The sequence below is a fragment of the Thalassophryne amazonica genome, chromosome 3 (assembly GCF_902500255.1).
Source record: "Thalassophryne amazonica chromosome 3, fThaAma1.1, whole genome shotgun sequence".
NCBI lineage: Eukaryota > Metazoa > Chordata > Actinopteri > Batrachoidiformes > Batrachoididae > Thalassophryne > Thalassophryne amazonica.
Genome location: NC_047105.1, coordinates 119,937,467 through 119,957,257, shown reverse-complemented (window position 1 = coordinate 119,957,257; position 19,791 = coordinate 119,937,467). Strand labels below are relative to the sequence as shown.

The 19,791-nt window shown below is 40.7% G+C and overlaps 1 protein-coding gene across 1 annotated transcript in view; it reads left to right on the top strand.

Annotated features, from left to right (window-relative positions):
* Positions 1-19,791, top strand: part of epha8 (eph receptor A8) — a 517,518-nt gene that overhangs the window by 486,050 nt on the left and 11,677 nt on the right. The window contains exon 16 of the mRNA XM_034167384.1: positions 5,216-5,425. Coding sequence (XP_034023275.1) covers positions 5,216-5,425 — 210 coding nt within the window. The remainder of the gene's footprint in view (positions 1-5,215; positions 5,426-19,791) is intronic.

Sequence of the window (19,791 nt, the reverse complement as noted above, 5' to 3'; positions counted from 1 at the left end):
CATGGCCACAGCGCTGACTGCAAAGAAAGCGCTGCTCGCCTTTTTCTCCAGACTTCGAGCCAGAGCAGCGCTGAGCTTACCTTTACGTGTTGAGATCGTTTTAGACAATGAAATTGATAATTACAACTGTAGTGTTGTCATTCCCTTCGTCCATGCTGCAATCAGGTTTTGTCTTCTCCATTCGTTTGTTACAATAAAATAAATAAAGAAATACATTTTAAAAATAAAGAAATCTGAAAAATTAGGCGTGTTTTATAAATTGAGCCAGCAAATATCCACATGTCAAGAATTATTGACATGTGAAAAGAGAATACAGTGGTCCCTCGCTATAACGCGGTTCACCTTTCGCGGCCTCGCCGTTTCGCGGATTTCTTTAGTCCAATTTTGCATGCTTTTTTTTACAGTGCATTGTGGTGTGCGTGTCTGTTTATAAGAATCTTCTTGCCCAGAAGAAAAAAGAGTGCCAACAACTGTGTTTGTCACTCGGAAAAAGACACCTGCAGCGAGGTGTGAGAGGAAAAAGGCGCAGCGCCAGGACGAAGAGGCACGGTCAGAGGAACTGTGAAATACTGGTCAGTCACTATTAATAATTACTTATGTGTCCAACCTTGTAGGTTGATCATTAAAATTAAATTCATTAGTTCTAAAAGCCATCATAATTATTTATAGGAAAACGTTCTATTTTATTTCTCAAACAAATGTTTGGGCCTGAAAACAGTTTGGTCTTATTTTTCTACTAAGGTTGAACTTGAGAGGGTTTACACATGAGAGAAAAGTGAGAAAATGTTCATGCCTGATTGAGAAAAGTGTATGAAGGTGGTTTTACAGGGTTTTACAGCTTTAAAACGTCTATAATAATTCTAAAAAAATAACGCTGAATACGTCGCGGACTACGCTGTTTTGCGGACTATTTTAGAACGTAACTCCCGCGATAAACGAGGGACCACTGGTAACACATTTGTGATTATACTACAAAACAATTAATACGACCGGCCGCTTTTGACGCTCTATTGGCATGCATCATGATTGGCGTTCTTTTTCTTTGCCGTCTTTCCGGGCTTCTTGTTATGGGGCGTGTTTATTATAATTTACGATTGTTTTCACCTGCCGCATTTATCAAGGTCATGTCAGGCGTACGCCAGAAATGGGCAGGTGCGCACTGCTTGATACATGTCACGGCAACTTTGGTGTACTTCAAATTTACACCGTAAATTTACGCCATAAGTGCGCAACTTTGATACATGAGGCCCATTGAGAGTAAATCAACATGCAAGTGTATTTGCGATTGCAGTGGTGTGTGTGCATGACACACATGCACACATGCAAACCTTCAGTAAATCTGGTCCTTAGAATGTCTAAAAAATAACACGGATGCCCTGTTCAGTGTTGTTTATGAGATATTGATCATTATGTGAATCGAGACCAAAGTGCACATACAGACTGACAATTATGGGACACGTATGCATCATTTATCTCATGAAGAACGGAGCATTCATTGATCCTCATTGCTGAACTTTCTTCTTGATGGACAACCTTTGATCTGTAATCATGACTGTCACCTTATGATTCTGATGACTGATTTTGATTGTGAGTCTTAACCACTGATCCTGATTTTCTGATCACTTACAGTAGTGTTCAGAATAATAGTAGTGCTGTGTGACTAAAAAGATTAATCCAGGTTTTGAGTATATTTCTTATTGTTACATGGGAAACAAGGTACCAGTAGATTCAGTAGATTCTCACAAATCCAACAAGACCAAGCATTCATGATATGCACACTCTTAAGGCTATGAAATTGGGCTATTAGTAAAAAAAAAAAGTAGAAAAGGGGGTGTTTACAATATAGTAATGTGGCATTCAGTCAGTGAGTTTGTCAATTTTGTGGAACAAACAGGTGTGAATCAGGTGTCCCCTATGTAAGGATGAAGCCAGCACCTGTTGAACATGCTTTTCTCTTTGAAAGCCTGAGGAAAATGGCATGTTTAAGACATTGTTCAGAAGAACAGCGTAGTTTGATTAAAAAGTTGATTGGAGAGGGGAAAACCTATACGCAGGTGCAAAAAATTATAAACTGTTCATCTACAATGATCTCCAATGCTTTAAAATGGACAAAAAAACCAGAGATGTGTGGAAGAAAACAGAAAACAACCATCAAAATGAATAGAAGAATAACCAGAATGGCAAAGGCTCACCCATTGATCAGCTCCAGGATGATCAAAGACAGTCTGGACTTACCTGTAAGTGCTGTGACAGTTAGAAGACGCCTGTGTGAACCTAATGTATTTGCAAGAATCCCCTGCAAAGTCCCTCTGTTAATAAAAGACATGTGCAGAAGAGGTTACAATTTGCCAAAGAACACATCAACTGGCCTAAAGAGAAATGGAGGAATATTTTGAGGACTGATGAGAGTAAAATTGTTTCTTTTGGGTCCAAGGGCTTGCAGACAGTTTGTGAGACGACCCCCAAACTCTGAATTCGAGCCAAAGTTCACAGTGAAGACAGTGACGCATGGTGGTGCAAGCATCATGATATGGGCATGTTTATCCTTCTATGGTGTTGGGCCTATATATCGCATACCAGGTATCATGGATCAGATTGGATATGTCAAAATACTTGAAGAGGTCATGTTGCCTTATGCTGAAGAGGACATGCCCTTGAAATGGGTGTTCAACAAGACAATGACCCCAAGCACACTAGTAAATGAGCAAAATCCTGGTTCCAAACCAACAAAATTAATGCCCCGCAGCTGTGAAGAAATCATGAAAAACTGTGGTTATACAACTAAATACTAGTTTAGTGATTCACAGGATTGCTAAAAGAGCAGTTTGAACATAATAGTTTTGAGTTTGTAGCATCAGCAGTAGATGCTACTATTATTGTGAACACCCCCTTTTCTACTTTTTTTTTACTAATAGCCCAATTTCATAACCTTAAGAGTCTGCATATCATGAATGCTTGGTCTTGTTGGATTTGAGAGACTTTACTGAATCTACTGGTACCTTGTTTCTCATGTAACAATAAGAAATATACTCAAAACCTGGATTAAACTTTTTAGTCACATAGCACTACTATTATTCTGAACACTACTGTATCTATAATCTTGATTGCTCATGTTTTATCCTGATCACTGACTTGCGAGCAGGACCTCATTAATACGCTGATTGCTTAGCTTTAATTCTGAGAATTGAACTTTGATCCTTGATTATGGGATCAAAGCATTCGTTTTCAAAGATCATCATAAGCCAGCAATCGTTTTCAAAGATCATCATAAGCTAAGACAAGACATGCCAAGATAAGATGAACTTTATTGATCCCACAGCAGGGAAAAACACTTGTTGTAGCAGCAAGATTCATACAGTAGTAAAGGAAAGGAAAAATATTTACATTAAAGAAAGGTGATTAAAGTATACTGCAATGTTTGCTGGTGGGTGCATAAATACTGATGTGAACAGACTACATGAAAAACAGAATTTAAGTGAGTATTAGCATAAGTATGTATAGATATGGTAAAACTAATGCACATGATAAATTGTGCATGTAATAGAGCACAAAAGGTGGTGGAAGACGTAGTTAATAGTGAAAAAATCAGCAGGTGGTTTTGGTGCTAAAAACATTTTGAGGTATTATACAGTTGGAAAAATGACCTGTGTAGGAGTTCTGTTTTGCAGTGAGGGTGCAGCAGTCTATTAAGCCCCGGTCACACGGCACTAACAAAGAACACCGAAACCAAAACAAAACAAGAAACTTACGTTGACTTTCGGAGACATTGTTTAACCCTTGTCCAGTTTCGTTCCTGTAGCTGGCGCTTCATCAGAATTTTCAAACTGCTCAAAAATGTGAACAAATCTCGACGACAACCTCAATTTGTCCGTATTCCATTTTGCTTTCTGTCTTGACGGTTCCTCATCGTTTGTGTAGTTCCCATACCATCAGCATTCCTTTTGATTCTCATCCAACTTCGTCCAACCTCCCAAGTCTGACATCTTGCACGAACATTGACCATATCTGAACGGATCGATAATTAAAGCTCAAACGAACTGAACGTGACTCGTCCATGTATGCGACGAAAAGCAACATTGTCATACAGAAACAATAGTGGCAAGAACTTTGTATCAACTACTTTAACTATATATGCACGTTCCAGCCGTCTGTGGTGCACAGCCGTTTGTGGCTGTGCGCACACGCACATTCTCGCCATCTGTGGCTGGGACATGCGTGTGGGTGGGATGTCCATGTGCGCACCCACGTTCCAGCCAAGACAAATCTGTTGTAAAGTCAACCAGCTCTTGTGCCTGTAGGTGCTGTGGGGAGCACAGGCTGGCTGCAGAAATGTTCACAGGCTGGCGCTCAATCTGATACCCATTGTCAAGTCAGGTTATCATGAATGTTTCGTTTTGATTTTGTTGAAAAGTGTCAAGATCGCTGTTTGCTTTGTTTTTCTTTTGTTAGTTTCAGTTTTGTTTTGTTCTTTTATGCGCTCTGGACTCGTAGGCTTTTCAGTGATAGGAGAACTGCAGGCTCATTTGTACATTTTTTTTCTTGACGATTTGTAACTTTGTGACTTTTTCTCCTTCGCTCAGCTATTGCCGTGTGCTGTGTGACCAGGCCCGTACTGAAGGAGCTGCTTAAGACTCCCACAGTTTCATGTCAGGGGTGAGAGGGGTTATCCATAATTGATGTCAGCTTAGCTAACATCTTCCTCTCACCCACGATCTCTATGGGGTCCAGAGTGCATTCCAGGACAGAGCCAGTCCTTCTGACTAATCCATTAACAATCAATTTCAGGAACTTCCGCTTGATACAGATTCCAAATTAACAACTTGCTGTTTGGAATTTAGACAAGAATATATGTTTATTGAAGTCAATCCTCATTTCCAAGTGAAACCATTACTGATCCGCAACCAAACATTTCATTGGAACGATGCATAAACTAACGAGCTTCATTCAATGCATGTTAATGTGTAACATGGAAAGTGAGTGCTAAAGACGTGTTTAGAGCAGCAGATATTGCCTTTAACTCAGTGTATTGTGAGTTAAATGACACTGTGATACACAGATATAGTGCCAAAACAGCTAAAGTCAATATGCAGTAAACAGCAGAAAAAGTTCATGGTTTTTTTTTTTCTTCACCTGGTTAAATAGTCTTTTAATGATCTTTGTTCTTACTCCATCCTTCCTGATCCTTCTGTGCTTTTGTTTTTTTCTCTCCGTGCAGAGACATGATGGTCAGTTCACTGTCATCCAGCTGGTCGGGTTGCTGCGCGGCATTGCGGCCGGTATGACCTACCTGTCTGACCTGAGCTACATCCACAGAGACCTGGCTGCCCGGAACATCCTGGTCAACAGCAACCTCGTGTGTAAGGTGTCCGACTTCGGTCTGTCCCGGGTGCTGGAAGATGACCCCGACGCCGCATACACCACCAGTGTGAGTTTTCACATTGAGGCAAGCGTTAACACAGCAGTACACACACATTCATACACACATGACTCAGTGTGGATTTCGAACACTTTCCCATATAAAGGGCAGGATTTTATCAACAGTTGTCCCATCATTTAATGCAGGTGTACTATAGTCAGATCCATCAGCAAATGGACACTTATTTGTGACTGGAGAAATTTTGCTTCACTCAGCTTTTGTCTAATGCAACACCAGTTGCACAGCTTCACAGTGGAGCAAAACAGAGAGAATGATTTTCTCAAAAAGAAAATGAGGAATTTCAGTTACTCTTTCTCAGAAGGCACACAGGAAACTTGCACCAAGATTTAATGTTTTTGTTTTTTTGTTGTTGTTGTTCTAGTCTAGCATGAAGCTGTGACTGGCGGTGAAACAGACTAAACTTCCACAGTTTTTAAAGTCACCAATACAGAAACCTATAACTCCTTCAGAGGTGCCTGGATGTCTTGGTGGCTTCCCTCACTCCTCTCCTTTTTGCAGGATCACTTGTTTTTAGAGAACTGCCTACTCCAGACAAATTTACATACGGTACCATACTATTGCATTTCTTAATTACTGATGTAAATCGTGTCCATGACATATTCAGTGACATAGAAATGCTGCCCTATGGCCTTTTTACGATACAGATGTTTCTTTTTCTATTTCTGTTGCATATATTTACAATTCTTCTTCTATTTTGTGCATGTGGTCTTTTGTTTTTCTTAATATGACCAAAGCAGTTGATCACCCTCTGAATGTAGTCTACTTCAGGTTTCTTCCTCAAATGCCTGAGGAAGTTTTTTCTAACCATTGTTACCTATGTGCTTGCAAATTATAGTTGGGAAGAGGTTAGATTTGAACCTTGTGAAGGTCCTTGGGTCAACTTATGTTGTGATTTGGTGCTATATCAATAAATAGAACTGAACTGATGACCATCCTTATACAATATCCCAAATCAGAAAAGGTTGGGACAATATAGAAAACAAGATATTATTAATGTCCAAGAAACTGACAAACATCCACTAAATTATCCTAAATTATCCAAAAAAGAGGTTTTGGCCAGTCACATTATTGGTTTTTCATGTTATTCTCAAGACATACCAATAATTAATTTAGTGTTAAACGTTGCTGGTGATAATTGAACTAATTATACTGAACATTCTGGGTTCACTAACCTTAATATTAAAGAAAAATCCCAGAACAGTTGTTACAAATGCATTTAATATCATTATTATTATTACTATCATTATTATTCTTGGCAGCCACTCTGGTTACTGTAAGCCTGACCTTATTAGATCTCAGAACCAAAACAGAGTAGGTCCTGATTAGTACTTGGATGGGAGGCCGCTTCACAAATCTACACTCACTAGTGTGTTGCCTGTGGGGACCCAAATGTTCTAGTTTGGGTCATGTTTATAAAATAGGTAGCTGACATTTTTCAAGGGTGGCAATAAATTAAGCAACATTCCTATAATGAGTTGGGATGGCGTGTGGGTCCTGAATGTTTTTAGAACCTTAGATCTCAACAATCTTTACAACTCAGCAATTTTATTTCCTGATAATTATGTATTTTTAATGTTAATTTATTGTTTTTTGTATTTATATAAACTGTTTTGGATCTTATTATCATATACAATATACAATATAATACACAATATATCTTATTATTATTATTATTATTATTATTATTATTATTATTATTATTATATTTTATTATATTTCATTATTACTTGTCTTTTGTCATTTGATTTTTAAATGGCCCACAGTGGAAATACGTGTTTTGACTTTCTTGCGTCATCCATGTATTTTTAATGTATTTATATTAATGTAATTATATTATGTACTTACATTAAACTTACTAAATAAAATCACCCACTCATACTTTTAATATTTGGATAATTTATCTGCTTTTGCTGGAATGGCGTGTTAGATAATATCCATAGTTTCTCAAAAAATATTAGTCCCATCAACGTACTGTTTTGGCACTGCTCATCCTTGAAAAAAATCCATAAGCATACCAAATAGCAAATGTCACTTTTTCCCAGTTGCACACACACAGAGCTTTTTGTTTTTTCCCAATTCTGCTGCAAACAGGTGCTTTTAATTTTTGCACACGCACAAACAGAGACAGTGGTGGAGGACATCAAAAACAATACTCTTTTCACTCTTGGTAACGACAACATGACACTTAAAGTAGACCTGCATTGAAATAAATGTGGTCAGATTTCAGAAAGAAATAGCTGATATGTATTTATAAGACCCTTGTGAATGCAGTAAAGTAAATCTATAAGCCCAAATTTGTAATTCAGCGGAGAAATCTTCGTTTAAAAATGACAAATTTGCAGCTAAAATTTAGCCCTCCGTGAAAACAGTTTGTACATCCGGATCATTTCCATGATGTCGGGGACAAGACGACGCGCTTGCGCCTTCAGTCCGATCCCGCATTGAAATTGATTTTATCTGTTAGTAATGTTACTGTTATACACATCCTGGTTTCAACATCCAAAAGTAAGCTGCAATGAATGCGAGATACAGCTCTGCATGCTCAGATCAGCAGCGGTATCGACAGCAGGCACCGTTCTTCCCCGACGCCTCGCTTTCATTGCCTCCGATGCGCTTACCGAGTGCATGCGCTTGTTAAATGCCGCTGCGGGCCACTCACACCCCCGTGTCTGCTGTGCAGCCACAGACACACCTCTGTCTACTGAATGGAGGTGCAGCCAACTTGGCACAAGTCCAGAGACTACGCTCGCCGTCTTGCTGCGGAGCGGCCGGTGACACCTGTTGCTCACAAGTACAGACTTCTTGCGGCAAAATCCACAGCACCGCACATCTCGGTAATCGGAGCCACAGAGCTCCGTGGCCGCTGAGAGAGGTTTATATCTTTTTAATGACTTGGATTCTTTGCGGGTCTCGCCTCCGTACCCCGCGACGGTAACACCGGAGGCGAAAGACAGTAGATTTTCAATGTGACACCACTCAATCAAACGGCCGTATGAAAAAGTCCCCAAAAATAATTTTCAAGCACAAATAAAAGAAATGTGTACTCACCAAGCGTACCGCAAGACAATATGAAGTTTTTAAAAAGTAGATCCTTCCGTATAACACAAGAAAAAGGTGCAGATGCAAACTGAAGTAAATCCACAAATTACAGTTGGCACGCGCAATGCATGCTGGGATGGGGTCTTTTCCCTGACGTCTCGGCAGCGTCCCGGATGTGATGACAGTTTTGCGGAGGGCTAAATTTTAGCTGTAAATTTCTCATTTTTAAATTAAGATTTCTCCGTTGAATGACAGATCTGGGCTTGCAGATTTACTTTACTATATTCAGAAGGATCTTATGTGTAAATATAAGTCATTTTTTGGTCCAAAGATCTGACTGCATTTATTTCAATGCAGGTCTACTTTAACTAAACTGACTAAACCAATTGAACTACAAAAAACACAATAAATCAATAACACTAACAACACTGTTAAACTAACATGAACCAAAATAAAATATTTGTCGTATCAACTTTCCATTTTCATCAGTGTTCATCCTTGATCCAAAATATATAAGCATACCAAACAGCAAACTTGCCTGTGCATGTGCATGCAAGGAAAAAATATATGTAGTGATCCTTACATTTATTTTAACATCTATTTAACTGGAGACAGAACAAATCCAAGATATTTCATCCATCCATCCATTTTCTATACCTGCTTACACCAATTATGTGTCACGGGGGGGCTGGAGCCTGTCCCTGCCTATCCCAACAGTCACAGGGCATGAGGCTGGGTACACCCCTGACATGACACCAGTCTGTTGCAGTGCCACATATAGACAAACAAACACACCCACATCCACACCTATGATCAATTTAAAATTTTCAGTTCACCTAACCTGCACATCTTTGGATGTGGAAGGAAGCCAATCAACCCAGAGGGAACCCATGCAAACATGTGAAGAACATGCAAACTCCACACAGAAAAGGCCACACGTGGGAAGCAATCTAAAATACTTTTTTTTGATCAGGTTTCATCACCTGTATGCCTCCTGAGGTAATTGTGGCTGATCCCTCTTACCCAATACACAAGCTTGTTGTCACCTTCCTCTGTGGCAGGAGGCTAAAGTCCATCAGCACCAAAACCAGACAAACCAAAAACTGCCAGAATAATGCCAGAGACCCCCACCCTCTCTGCCTCCCTCCCCCACTGCCATAAAGCACAGATTTGGTCATACCTGCACTTGTTGACTCTATTTTCACATTTCTGACAACATTTTACTTCTTTTGGAAGTGTTTTTGTTGCTTGTTTTTGCATCAATAACACCAAATCGAATTGATTGTATGTACAAACTTACTTGGCAATAAATTTGATTCTGATTTCATTTGCTTATATATATATCCATCCATCCATCCATCCATTTTCTTCCGCTTTATCCAGAGCCGGGTCACGGGGGCAGCAGCTCAAGCAAAGCTGCCCAGACCTTCCGATCCACACACACCTCCCCCAGCTCCTACGGGGGAACCCCAAGGCGTTCCCAAGCCAGCCGAGAGATGTAGTCCCTCCAGCATGTCCTGGGTCTTCCCCGGGGCCTCCTCCCAATGGGACGTGCCCGGAACACCTCTCCAGCGAGGTGTCCAGGGGGCATCCGGAAAAGATGCCCGAGCCGCCTCAACTGACTCCTTTTGACGTGGAGGAGCAGCGGCTCGACTCCGAGCTCCTCCGGAGTGACCAAGCTCCTCACCCTATCTCTAAGGGAGCGCCCAGCCATCTTGCGGAGGAAACTCATTTCGGCCGCTTGTACTCGCGATCTCGTTCTTTCGGTCATGAGCCAAATCTCATGACCATAGGTGAGGATCGGAACGTAGATCGATCGGTAAATCGAGAGCTTTGCCCCTCTACTCAGCTCTCTCTTCACCACGATGGTCCGATACAGCGACCGCATCCCTGCAGACGCTGCACCGATCCGTCTATCGATCTTACGCTCCATCCATCCCTCACTCGTGAACAAGACCCCGAGATACTTAAACTCCTCCACTTGAGGCAAGGACACTCCACCGACCTGAAGAGGGCAAAGCACCTTTTTCCAGTCGAGAACCATGGCCTCGGATTTGGAGGTGCTGATTTTCATCCCGGATGCTTCACACTCAGCTGCAAACTGCCCCAGTGCACACTGAAGGTCTTGATTTGACGAAGCCAACAGAACTACATCGTCTGCAAACAGCAGAAATGAGATTCTGTGGTTCCCAAACCAGACCCCCTCTACACCCTGGCTGTGCCTAGAAATTCTGTCCATAAAAATAATGAACAGAACCGGTGACAAAGGGCAGCCCTGGCGGAGGCCAACATGCACTGTAAACAGGTTTGACTTACTACCGGCAATGCGAACCAAGCTCCTGCTGCGGTCGTACAGGGACCGGATAGCCCTTAGCAAAGGACCCTGGACCCCGCACTCCCGGAGCACTCCCCACAGGGTACCCCGAGGGACATGGTTAAACGCCTTCTGCAGATCCACAAAACACATGTGGACTGGTTGGGTGAACTCCCATGAACCCTCCAGTGTGCCGCAATCAGGTCGAAAACCACACTGCTCCTCCTGAATCTGAGGTTCAACCATTGGTCGAATTCTCCTCTCCAGTACTCTGGAATAGACCTTACCGGGGAGGCTGAGGAGTGTGATCCCCCTATAGTTGGAACACACGCTGCAGTCCCCCTTCTTAAACAGAGGGACCACCACGACCATGTTGCAGAGGCGTGTAAGCCAAGACAGTCCCACAACATCCAGAGATTTAAGGTACTCAAGACGGATTTCATCCACCCCAGGAACCTTGCCACCGAGGAGCTTTCTAACCACCTCGGTGACTTCGGCCTGGGTAATGGAGTCCGCCTCTGAGTCCCCAGTCTCTGCTTCCTCTTCAGAAGACGTGACGATGGGATTGAGGAGATCCTCGAAGTAGTCCTTCCACCGCCCGACAACATCCCCAGTCAGGTTCAACAGCTCCCCACCTGCAACGTAAACAGTGCTGGTGGTGAGCTGCTTCCACCTCCTGAGGCGTCGGATGGTTTGCCAGAATCTCTTTGAGGCCGACCAATAGTCCTCCTCCATGGCCTTCCTGAACTCCTCCCAGACCCGAGTTTTTGCCTCTGCAACCGCACGGACTGTGGCACGCCTGGCCTGCTGGTACCCGTCAGCTGCCTCTGGGGTCCCACCTACCAACAAGGATAAGTAGGACTCCTTCTTCATCTTGACAGCATCCCTTACTTCCGGTGTCCACCACCGGGTTCGGGGATTGCCGCTGCGACAGGCACCAGAGACCTTGCAACAGTGGTGGGCACAGATAACCAAAAAATTAACTTCGATAACAGATAATAAGATAACTGAAAAGTTATCTCTGATAAAGTTAAACCGATAAACCACCAAAAAATGTATCGGAAGTTACAGATAATTGATAAATTCCGGTGTTGTCTATGGGACATTTACAGTTACTAAAGAGCTGAAATTGATTTTTAACACAATCGCTTTTGAAGGCATCAAAAATGGTAAAAGACCTAAAGAATAAGCAAGAATGTTTGACCATGCTGCTCCCTGCAGGAAGCAGCACAGACAAATCCTGAGAGCACCCACGAAATCAACTCTTTACTAATCATAATCATTTTTCTTTCAACATTCTGCCCCTGCTGGAAGCTTTTGTTTATAACAACGCTCCCCCCACAGAGGCACACCAAGAGCAGCCATAAGGCCAGCTCCCTATCAACTTCAACACTCTGGTCAGGCGGAGGTCTTGAAAAATAAAGTCATACTAACTTATGGTTTTTTGAAAATACTGATAGAATAACTCCATTAATGTCACTTCTGTCTTTTGTACAAAGTTAAAATATAACATATATCTTTTAATGTTGAATAAGGCACTAATTCTGAGGTTTTGTAACAACCACAGACCACAAAGCATTCTGGGTAAAAGTGCTAAACAATGATTGGTTCAGTAATCCATTATGTAAACCAACACGTTAATGTGACGTGTGTCGTGTGTTGGTTTAAAGATAAATGTGCTTTTGTAAAATATTCCATTTTTATTTGTAAAAACAGGCATTTTTACGGAGGCCTGGAAGTGTCATCGCAATTGCATGCTTTAAAACTTTTATGATGTTGTAAAACGTGCACTCAATATTAGTAAGTAAGTATATATATATATATATATATATATATATATATATATATATATATATATATATATATATATATATATGCATTTAACAAAAGTTGAAATGAGGCAAAAGTTGAAATGAGGCAATTTATTTCAAAATGTAAGATGAAATCATTGCATTTGGAGCCAGTTTTCTTGAGACAAGTTAGGTGATGTAGTGCAGCAGATAAGTGAATATTTACTGAGGGATCCTTCAAATGGTGATGCAAGCACCAAATTTGGCACACATACTCCTTAGACATTACTCTTTTAAAAATGCCCGATACCCACGTGAACTTTCAATAGGCGGCCAAAAAAGGGTCAATTGAAGTATTACACAGGGGTCAAAATTTAAAAATGCTCCAATCATATTGAAATGTATTCCATATTATTTGTCTCATCATAAAGATTCCAAAAAGGTATAGTTTGGACTATCTGTGAATGAATGTTCCGGAGTTATGGGGTAAAACCAGCAAGAACAGTGACAAAGGTCAATTTCAATTTGTACAGGGGTCAAAACCAAGCACGCAACACAGTCAAAACTTTTCCATTTATTAATCCTATTAGCTCAACCAGTAATTTGCACCACTTTTTACCAAAACTGGAGCAACTTTAACTTTTGACCTTTCTCAGTGTTCTTGCTGTTTTTACCCCATAACTCCAGACCATTCATTCACAGATAGTCCAAACTATACCTTTTTGGAATCTTTATGATCAGACAAATAATATGGAATACCTTTCAATATGATTGGAGCATTTTAAAATTTTGACTCCTGTGTAATACCTCAATTGACCCCTTCTTGGCCGCCTATTGAAAGTTCACGTGGGTACCCGGCATGTTTAAAAGAGTAATATCTAAGGAGTATGTGTGACAAATTTGGTGCTTGCATCACCATTTGAAGCATTTTTTTCAGTTATCCGCTGCACTATAAAGTCCACTGAATATGTCTGTGTCAAGGATGCAATTCTCAAAACCTGAGTGATCATGCTGCAGGGAGTCCAGTGAGGGAAGCCACAAGGACACCCGCAACAACTCTGGAAGAGTTATAGGTTCTGTGGTTGTGGATGGACAAACTGCATTAAGAAATTTGTCTCTGTTGCAATACCAGTTAGGGTAGTATCTCACTGGGCTGCAACAGCCTGCGATCGGCATCCGCGAGGAAATCTGTGCAGTTTGGCACGAGGTTTGCAGCCCTTCACCGTCCCTTTGCCTCAGTTGTGAGACAGTGCCTATGCATCGCTTCATTTTTGATCAACCCCAAAAAAATTGCCACGATGGACTCCCTCATCAAATAGGCGTGCACTTCGTACCCCTCACCACGTAGTCTGTGTGACTCAGAAGGTACGCATCATGTGAGACAACTTGTGAGGGGTTGACACACTCTTTTCCTTTTATATGATTGAAGAGGTACAGCGCTTCTGCAAGTGACTGAACACTTCGGCAGCCTCCAGCCACCCGGCAGCAGCCGGCCAGAACCCACTCGATGTGCACGCGCGAGCTATTATTTATTTTTATTTCTGGTGAAAGAAGTGGAAATTAAGTTTCATGCTCGTGGCCAGCACACACCCAATGTGCGTGCGTGGACAGCGTGCTGGGCATCACCTGTGTGTTGAATGGGCCAGCACTCTACCTTTATTTACTATTTTTTAACGGAGTACTTCCAGAGGATCACAGTGTCCGTGAGCGCATGGAGCAGAGCTTTGCTCGGCCAATGGAGGATTGTGTGGTCATTTGCGGGAGGAGAGGACAATTACCAGCTGGGACAATAATTTTAATGTGTAACACCTCCTGGACATCTTCTGCAAGTCAGTCAGAGGCTTCCCACATGTTTCTTGTGTTTTAATTATTATTTAATTTTATTTTATGATGTATTTTACCTTATTTTATTATTATTTTCAATATTTTTGGGAGAATTTTCAAAGCCTCTTTCATATAATAACAATGTAATCATCCACATCCGTCCTGAGCACTGTGGGTGCAAAACGTGACATCATGTCAGCCACGCCATTGGCGCAGAACATCCGTGAGAGTGCTGCCTGCAAAAAACACGTCAGTGCAGCTCGACTTTCATGTGTGCGCTGCCATATCACGCGGTATGTGTGCGGATTGCTTGAGATTTGTTGCTGTATTTTCGCAGCCACTCCGGTCGGCATTCAGAAGACAGTTGCTGTCATGCACGTATGTGTCGGGAGGAGCAATTCAGTGAGATCCTACATGAGAAAGTTATCACTTTTCTGCATATTTTCATGCAATTTTGTGTCTCAATTTTCAACTGCTGTTTGCCGGAATCAGAAAAAATAAGAAATATCTTGTGTTCATACTGTCTATAATGAAATAAATGTAAGAATTACTGTTTACGTTTTATTTGCATTTTTCATATCATCCCATATTATTTATGTCTCTGGAAACAGAGGGACTATGTGTACATATACCTGTAATTCCCAGGTGGTTAATGTTGTATTTTTGTTAAATCCCTTGAATAAAAGCTAAAAGTCTTACTACAGGCACACAATTGTTGTTTCATTTGCTGTACAGAGGGAAAACAAAAACGTGTCACTGTCCAAATACTTATAGATACTATATATATATATATATATATATATATATATATATATATATAAATTTAACAACTGCATAAACTCATACTTTATTTAATAATTCAGTCCCACTGAGATGTATCAAGACAGCCACTGTAAAAAAGCAGCAATGCAAACACAATCACAGTCCAACAAAAGTGAAAGTGAAATAGTTCTCATAAGTACTCCAGCAGGCAGCATTTTAATAACCAGCAGTGTAACCGGCTGAATGTAGCAAGTCTTAAGTCGAAAAACCAAAGTCTGCTTCTTAAAGCCCGATGTCATCAGGGCTCGGATGAAAATCTGCATTTAATACACTTGTCTGTTAAAGCACAGCAATCAGACTGGAAGCAAGGTGATTATATGTAAAATAGCTCAATTTGGATGGGAAAAAGGATTTTAGGTTGGAATATTTTCATCATTACTGCAGAATGTCTTGAATTAATGGTTCATAATAACCAACCATGAATCAAATTAGTCCCTGGAAATTATAGTAACGATGCTCCGTTTTCAATTATGTATCGCTAAAGAACCTGAAAGTTTGTAGATCCTGAGCTCCTTTGGGTCAGATTGCTCATTTGAATTTTTCACAGCATATCAAGTATCTATCACAGGCTTCATTTTCCAGTAACCTTCATGTTTAAAATAACCCACAGGGAGTGCTTTGTTTGTCTAAGAAGTGATACATCAATTTATCAACCTAATTAAGTGTCATATCAAGCCTAATGTAAGTAGTTCACATACTTGCTAACATTTGCAAGTCTATTCTTGTCTTGATGTGCCACATTAGAGCCACACCGGCTCCTGTGGTGAAGAGCATTCAATTCAGACAGAGCGTGTTTCGAAGTCACTTACCCTGTCATACCATATTTTAACTTTCTGCTATAATGCTTGCTGACTTGTTCAAAAATCTTCAAGAGAGTGAATGAAATAGTCAGACACTATCTGACCTGAATCACTGCCTTATTTTCAGTTTTGGGTTCAACTGGGTAGCATACCTCTCTGAGTCTGTCCTCGGGTTCACACTGTGACCAACTTTGATTCTCCTATCACAGATGTCTAGGAAAAGTCAGGTCTTGGAGTATTCTCTAGTGCTGTGTGTCACTACATCACATGTCTGCAGAAATATGTTGCAGTTGTTTTATCACCCGGTGGTCTCCAGCATCATCCTCTATGCTGTAGTGTGCTGGGACAGAAGGCTGAAGGCAGCTAACATGAACAGACTCAACAAGCTCATTAGGAGAGCTGGCTCTGTCCTGGAGGCTGAGCTGTAGTCTGTGGTGGAGGTGTCAGTGAAGAGGATGCTGAGGAAACTGCTCAACATCCTGGACAACATGTCCCACCCCCTGCACCCACACTGACATCCTATCAGAGCACCTTCAGTCATAGACTGAGAACACCAAGATGCACCACAGAACACCACAGGAGGTCTTTCCTATCTGTGGCAATAAGACTGTTTAATTCATCCCCCTTCTGCAGGATGAATACACAATGAACAGAGTAATCCAGAGTTATTCAGTTATCATAGTTATGTGCAATATTGTCAAACATCTTGGGCAATATATTTACTTAATATATTTATAATTAACTAAGCATTATTTACTGTTTACTGTATCCGTACTCTGGCAAAATAATTTCCTTTGGGACAAATAAAGTTAATCTTTACCTTTATCTTATCTGCCACAGCCAGTGTGCTATATAATGTCCACAGAAGTGAACCACACAGCCAAATGTCATAGCTGAAGCTCCCTCACAATGCATCCGGCTCTCCCTAAGTCACTGTTTATTTGACACAAAGTCATTTCAGTGGTACCCAAGGATCTTCTGAAGAGACCTAATAGCAGAGATATCCAGTTGTCACCTTAGATCACTGGTTAGCATTCCAAATTTCACAACCATACAGTAACACCAGGAACTTCATTCTTCTGCAAAGGTATTGGCTTCACCAAACAGCACTATCCAGGCATCTCGTGACTTCGTAAGCTGTTTCCAGATGGCTCTACATCTCAACAGCCATAGACCCAGAGACATGGATGCCCCTGCCGAGATAGGTTTCCTGTGTGTCCAATCTTTCTACAGTCCTTTAATGATGGAAGATATTTGTTCAGTTACATCTGCTTATAACAGCAAGTAATGACAACTTCTGACACATCCGCACAGTTAGATCTACAACTATGAGGTTAGATAAGGTTTGGGATTTTGCTTCAACTCCCACCTCACAGAACTGTTTCAAATCGCCAAGCGCACAGACTGCATGTGATCCACATTAATCTCCTAAATATAATCATTTATTTGCCGCAGCCACATGTTTCATGGGCACTTCCTTAGCCTTGTGCACTAGGGTCCTCAGCAACGGGACATCTGCATGCTGATCATGCTTTTTAAAACATGGCTACAGAGTTGCCCCTGACTCAGTCTCATGATAATGAAATAAGCCAAAGCAAATGTAAACCTGCTCCTTTGACTCAAAATCATTCCACTCAAGGACTATCTACATATAATAGAATGCTGATGAATTTAAAAACCACAGACAGATGGATGATGATAGTTGAGGCACTCGTTGTGGGATGCAGGAAGCCTTGTGTTCATGAAAAAAACCCTACTTAAAATAATGTATGATTTGATTACAAGAAGTTGAAGATGTCTAACTTGTATCTACAGAATATATGGATAAAGTGCAATAAATAAATAATTTAGCACATACATGCAGTTGACATAGTACTAAATTAAACCCTTGAAGCCAAAAAGAAAAAAAAAGAGTGTGTTCAGGAATGCTACTGAATCAGTGGATTTTATATTTTATTTTATTGTCTTATTAGTAATGTAGCATTTTAGGAACAATGAAAAAATGAAGTTTATCATTTATACGTACAAATTATTTTTGCTTTAGTTGTAATTAAACTTACATACAGTACATTTGAAGACATTTAATTAGTAATTAAACGTGCATATCCATTTGCTTTATTACAAAACTAAAATGTACTGTGTTTAAATCTAGTTATTGTAATTTACTTTTGTTTCTGTGGTATGTCACAAATTTACAGCTAATTTTATTGTTGGTATTTATTCTGGGGGAATTCCACAGCAAATACAGTGAGTTTGCTCCATGAAGGAGACCGTGCACGAGTATGAGTTCAAGTTGCATTCAACAGAAAGCACAAATTTATGATATTTTATGAACGTTATTCACATTTAGTGAGGGAAATGTGCACATACAACTTGCATTTCTCATGACATTTTTATGAAGCTGTTTATTGTGAGGTGTTTTTGCACCATCTGAATAATTAATTTCCTGCTTAGCTTCTGCGTGAGGTGCCGATGTTTGCATTCTAATAACACATTGATTTTCATTTTTGTCTCAACTAAAAAATGAGCCACAAAATATCCCAAAACACAGCCTAGATTATAAAAAGATTTCTTTTTAAAGTCTGTGTACGTGTGTGCATGTGGAACAGATGGACGAGTCAGTAATTCATCTCCATCACAAGTAATTCTACCTTTGCCTTTTTTCTGCCCTTCTAAATCTCATTCATTCTGAACTGATTTGCTTCTAATTTATGTTATGTGCCACAGAGAGTCTTGAATCTCCCACGTCTTCTGGCAAACTGCAGCTTAAATTTCCTCACTTTTTTATTTAAAGGAAAACCCCTCTGTTCCATTCCACCATGAAGCTGTAAAACAATTGATGCAACACACAAACGTTGCACTGTGTAGTCGAGTCCTTTGGGATGTGTCTTGGTTTCCCTCCCAAATCTTCCTTCAGACTGATTTATCATACTGTAGATACTGTTTGTATTTCACAATGACCAACAAAAACAAAGTTCAAGACATATTGAGTGACTTAGAAATGTTCAAGTATCCATCCCCTGACTTGTCTCAAGAAAACTGGTTACGTCCACCAAGGATGTAATAAAAACATGGGTGTTTATTTATTTGTCTGTCTGTCTTAATAAGTTCCTTTGGCTTCTCTCTTGTTTTACTCGGGGTCACCACATCAGATTCAAGGTCGATCTGCATGTTGTTTTGGCACACGTTTTATGCCGGATGCCTTTCCTGATGCAACTCCACACTGCAAAGACAAAGCGCAGGGTAGGCCTTGAACCAGGAACCTTGTGCACTGGAAGCAAGTACACTCAACTGCATGGCAGCTACTGCTGATGATGTATTCCTTATACACTCAACAAAAATATAAACGCAACACTTTTGGTTTTGCTCCCATTTTGTATGAGATGAACTGAAAGATCTAAAACTTTTTCCACATACACAATATCACCATTTCCCTCAAATATTGTTCACAAACCAGTCTAAATCTGTGATAGTGAGCACTTCTCCTTTGCTGAGATAATCCATCCCACCTCACAGGTGTGCCATATCAAGATGCTGATTAGACACCATGATTAGTGCACAGGTGTGCCTTAGACTGCCCATAATAAAAGGCCACTCTGAAAGGTGCAGTTTTGTTTTATTGGCGGGGATACCAGTCAGTATCTGGTGTGGCCTCATGCAGCGCAATACATCTCCTTCGCATAGAGTTGATCAGATTGTCAATTGTGGCCTGTGGAATGTTGGTCCACTCCTCTTCAATGGCTGTGCGAAGTTGCTGGATATTGG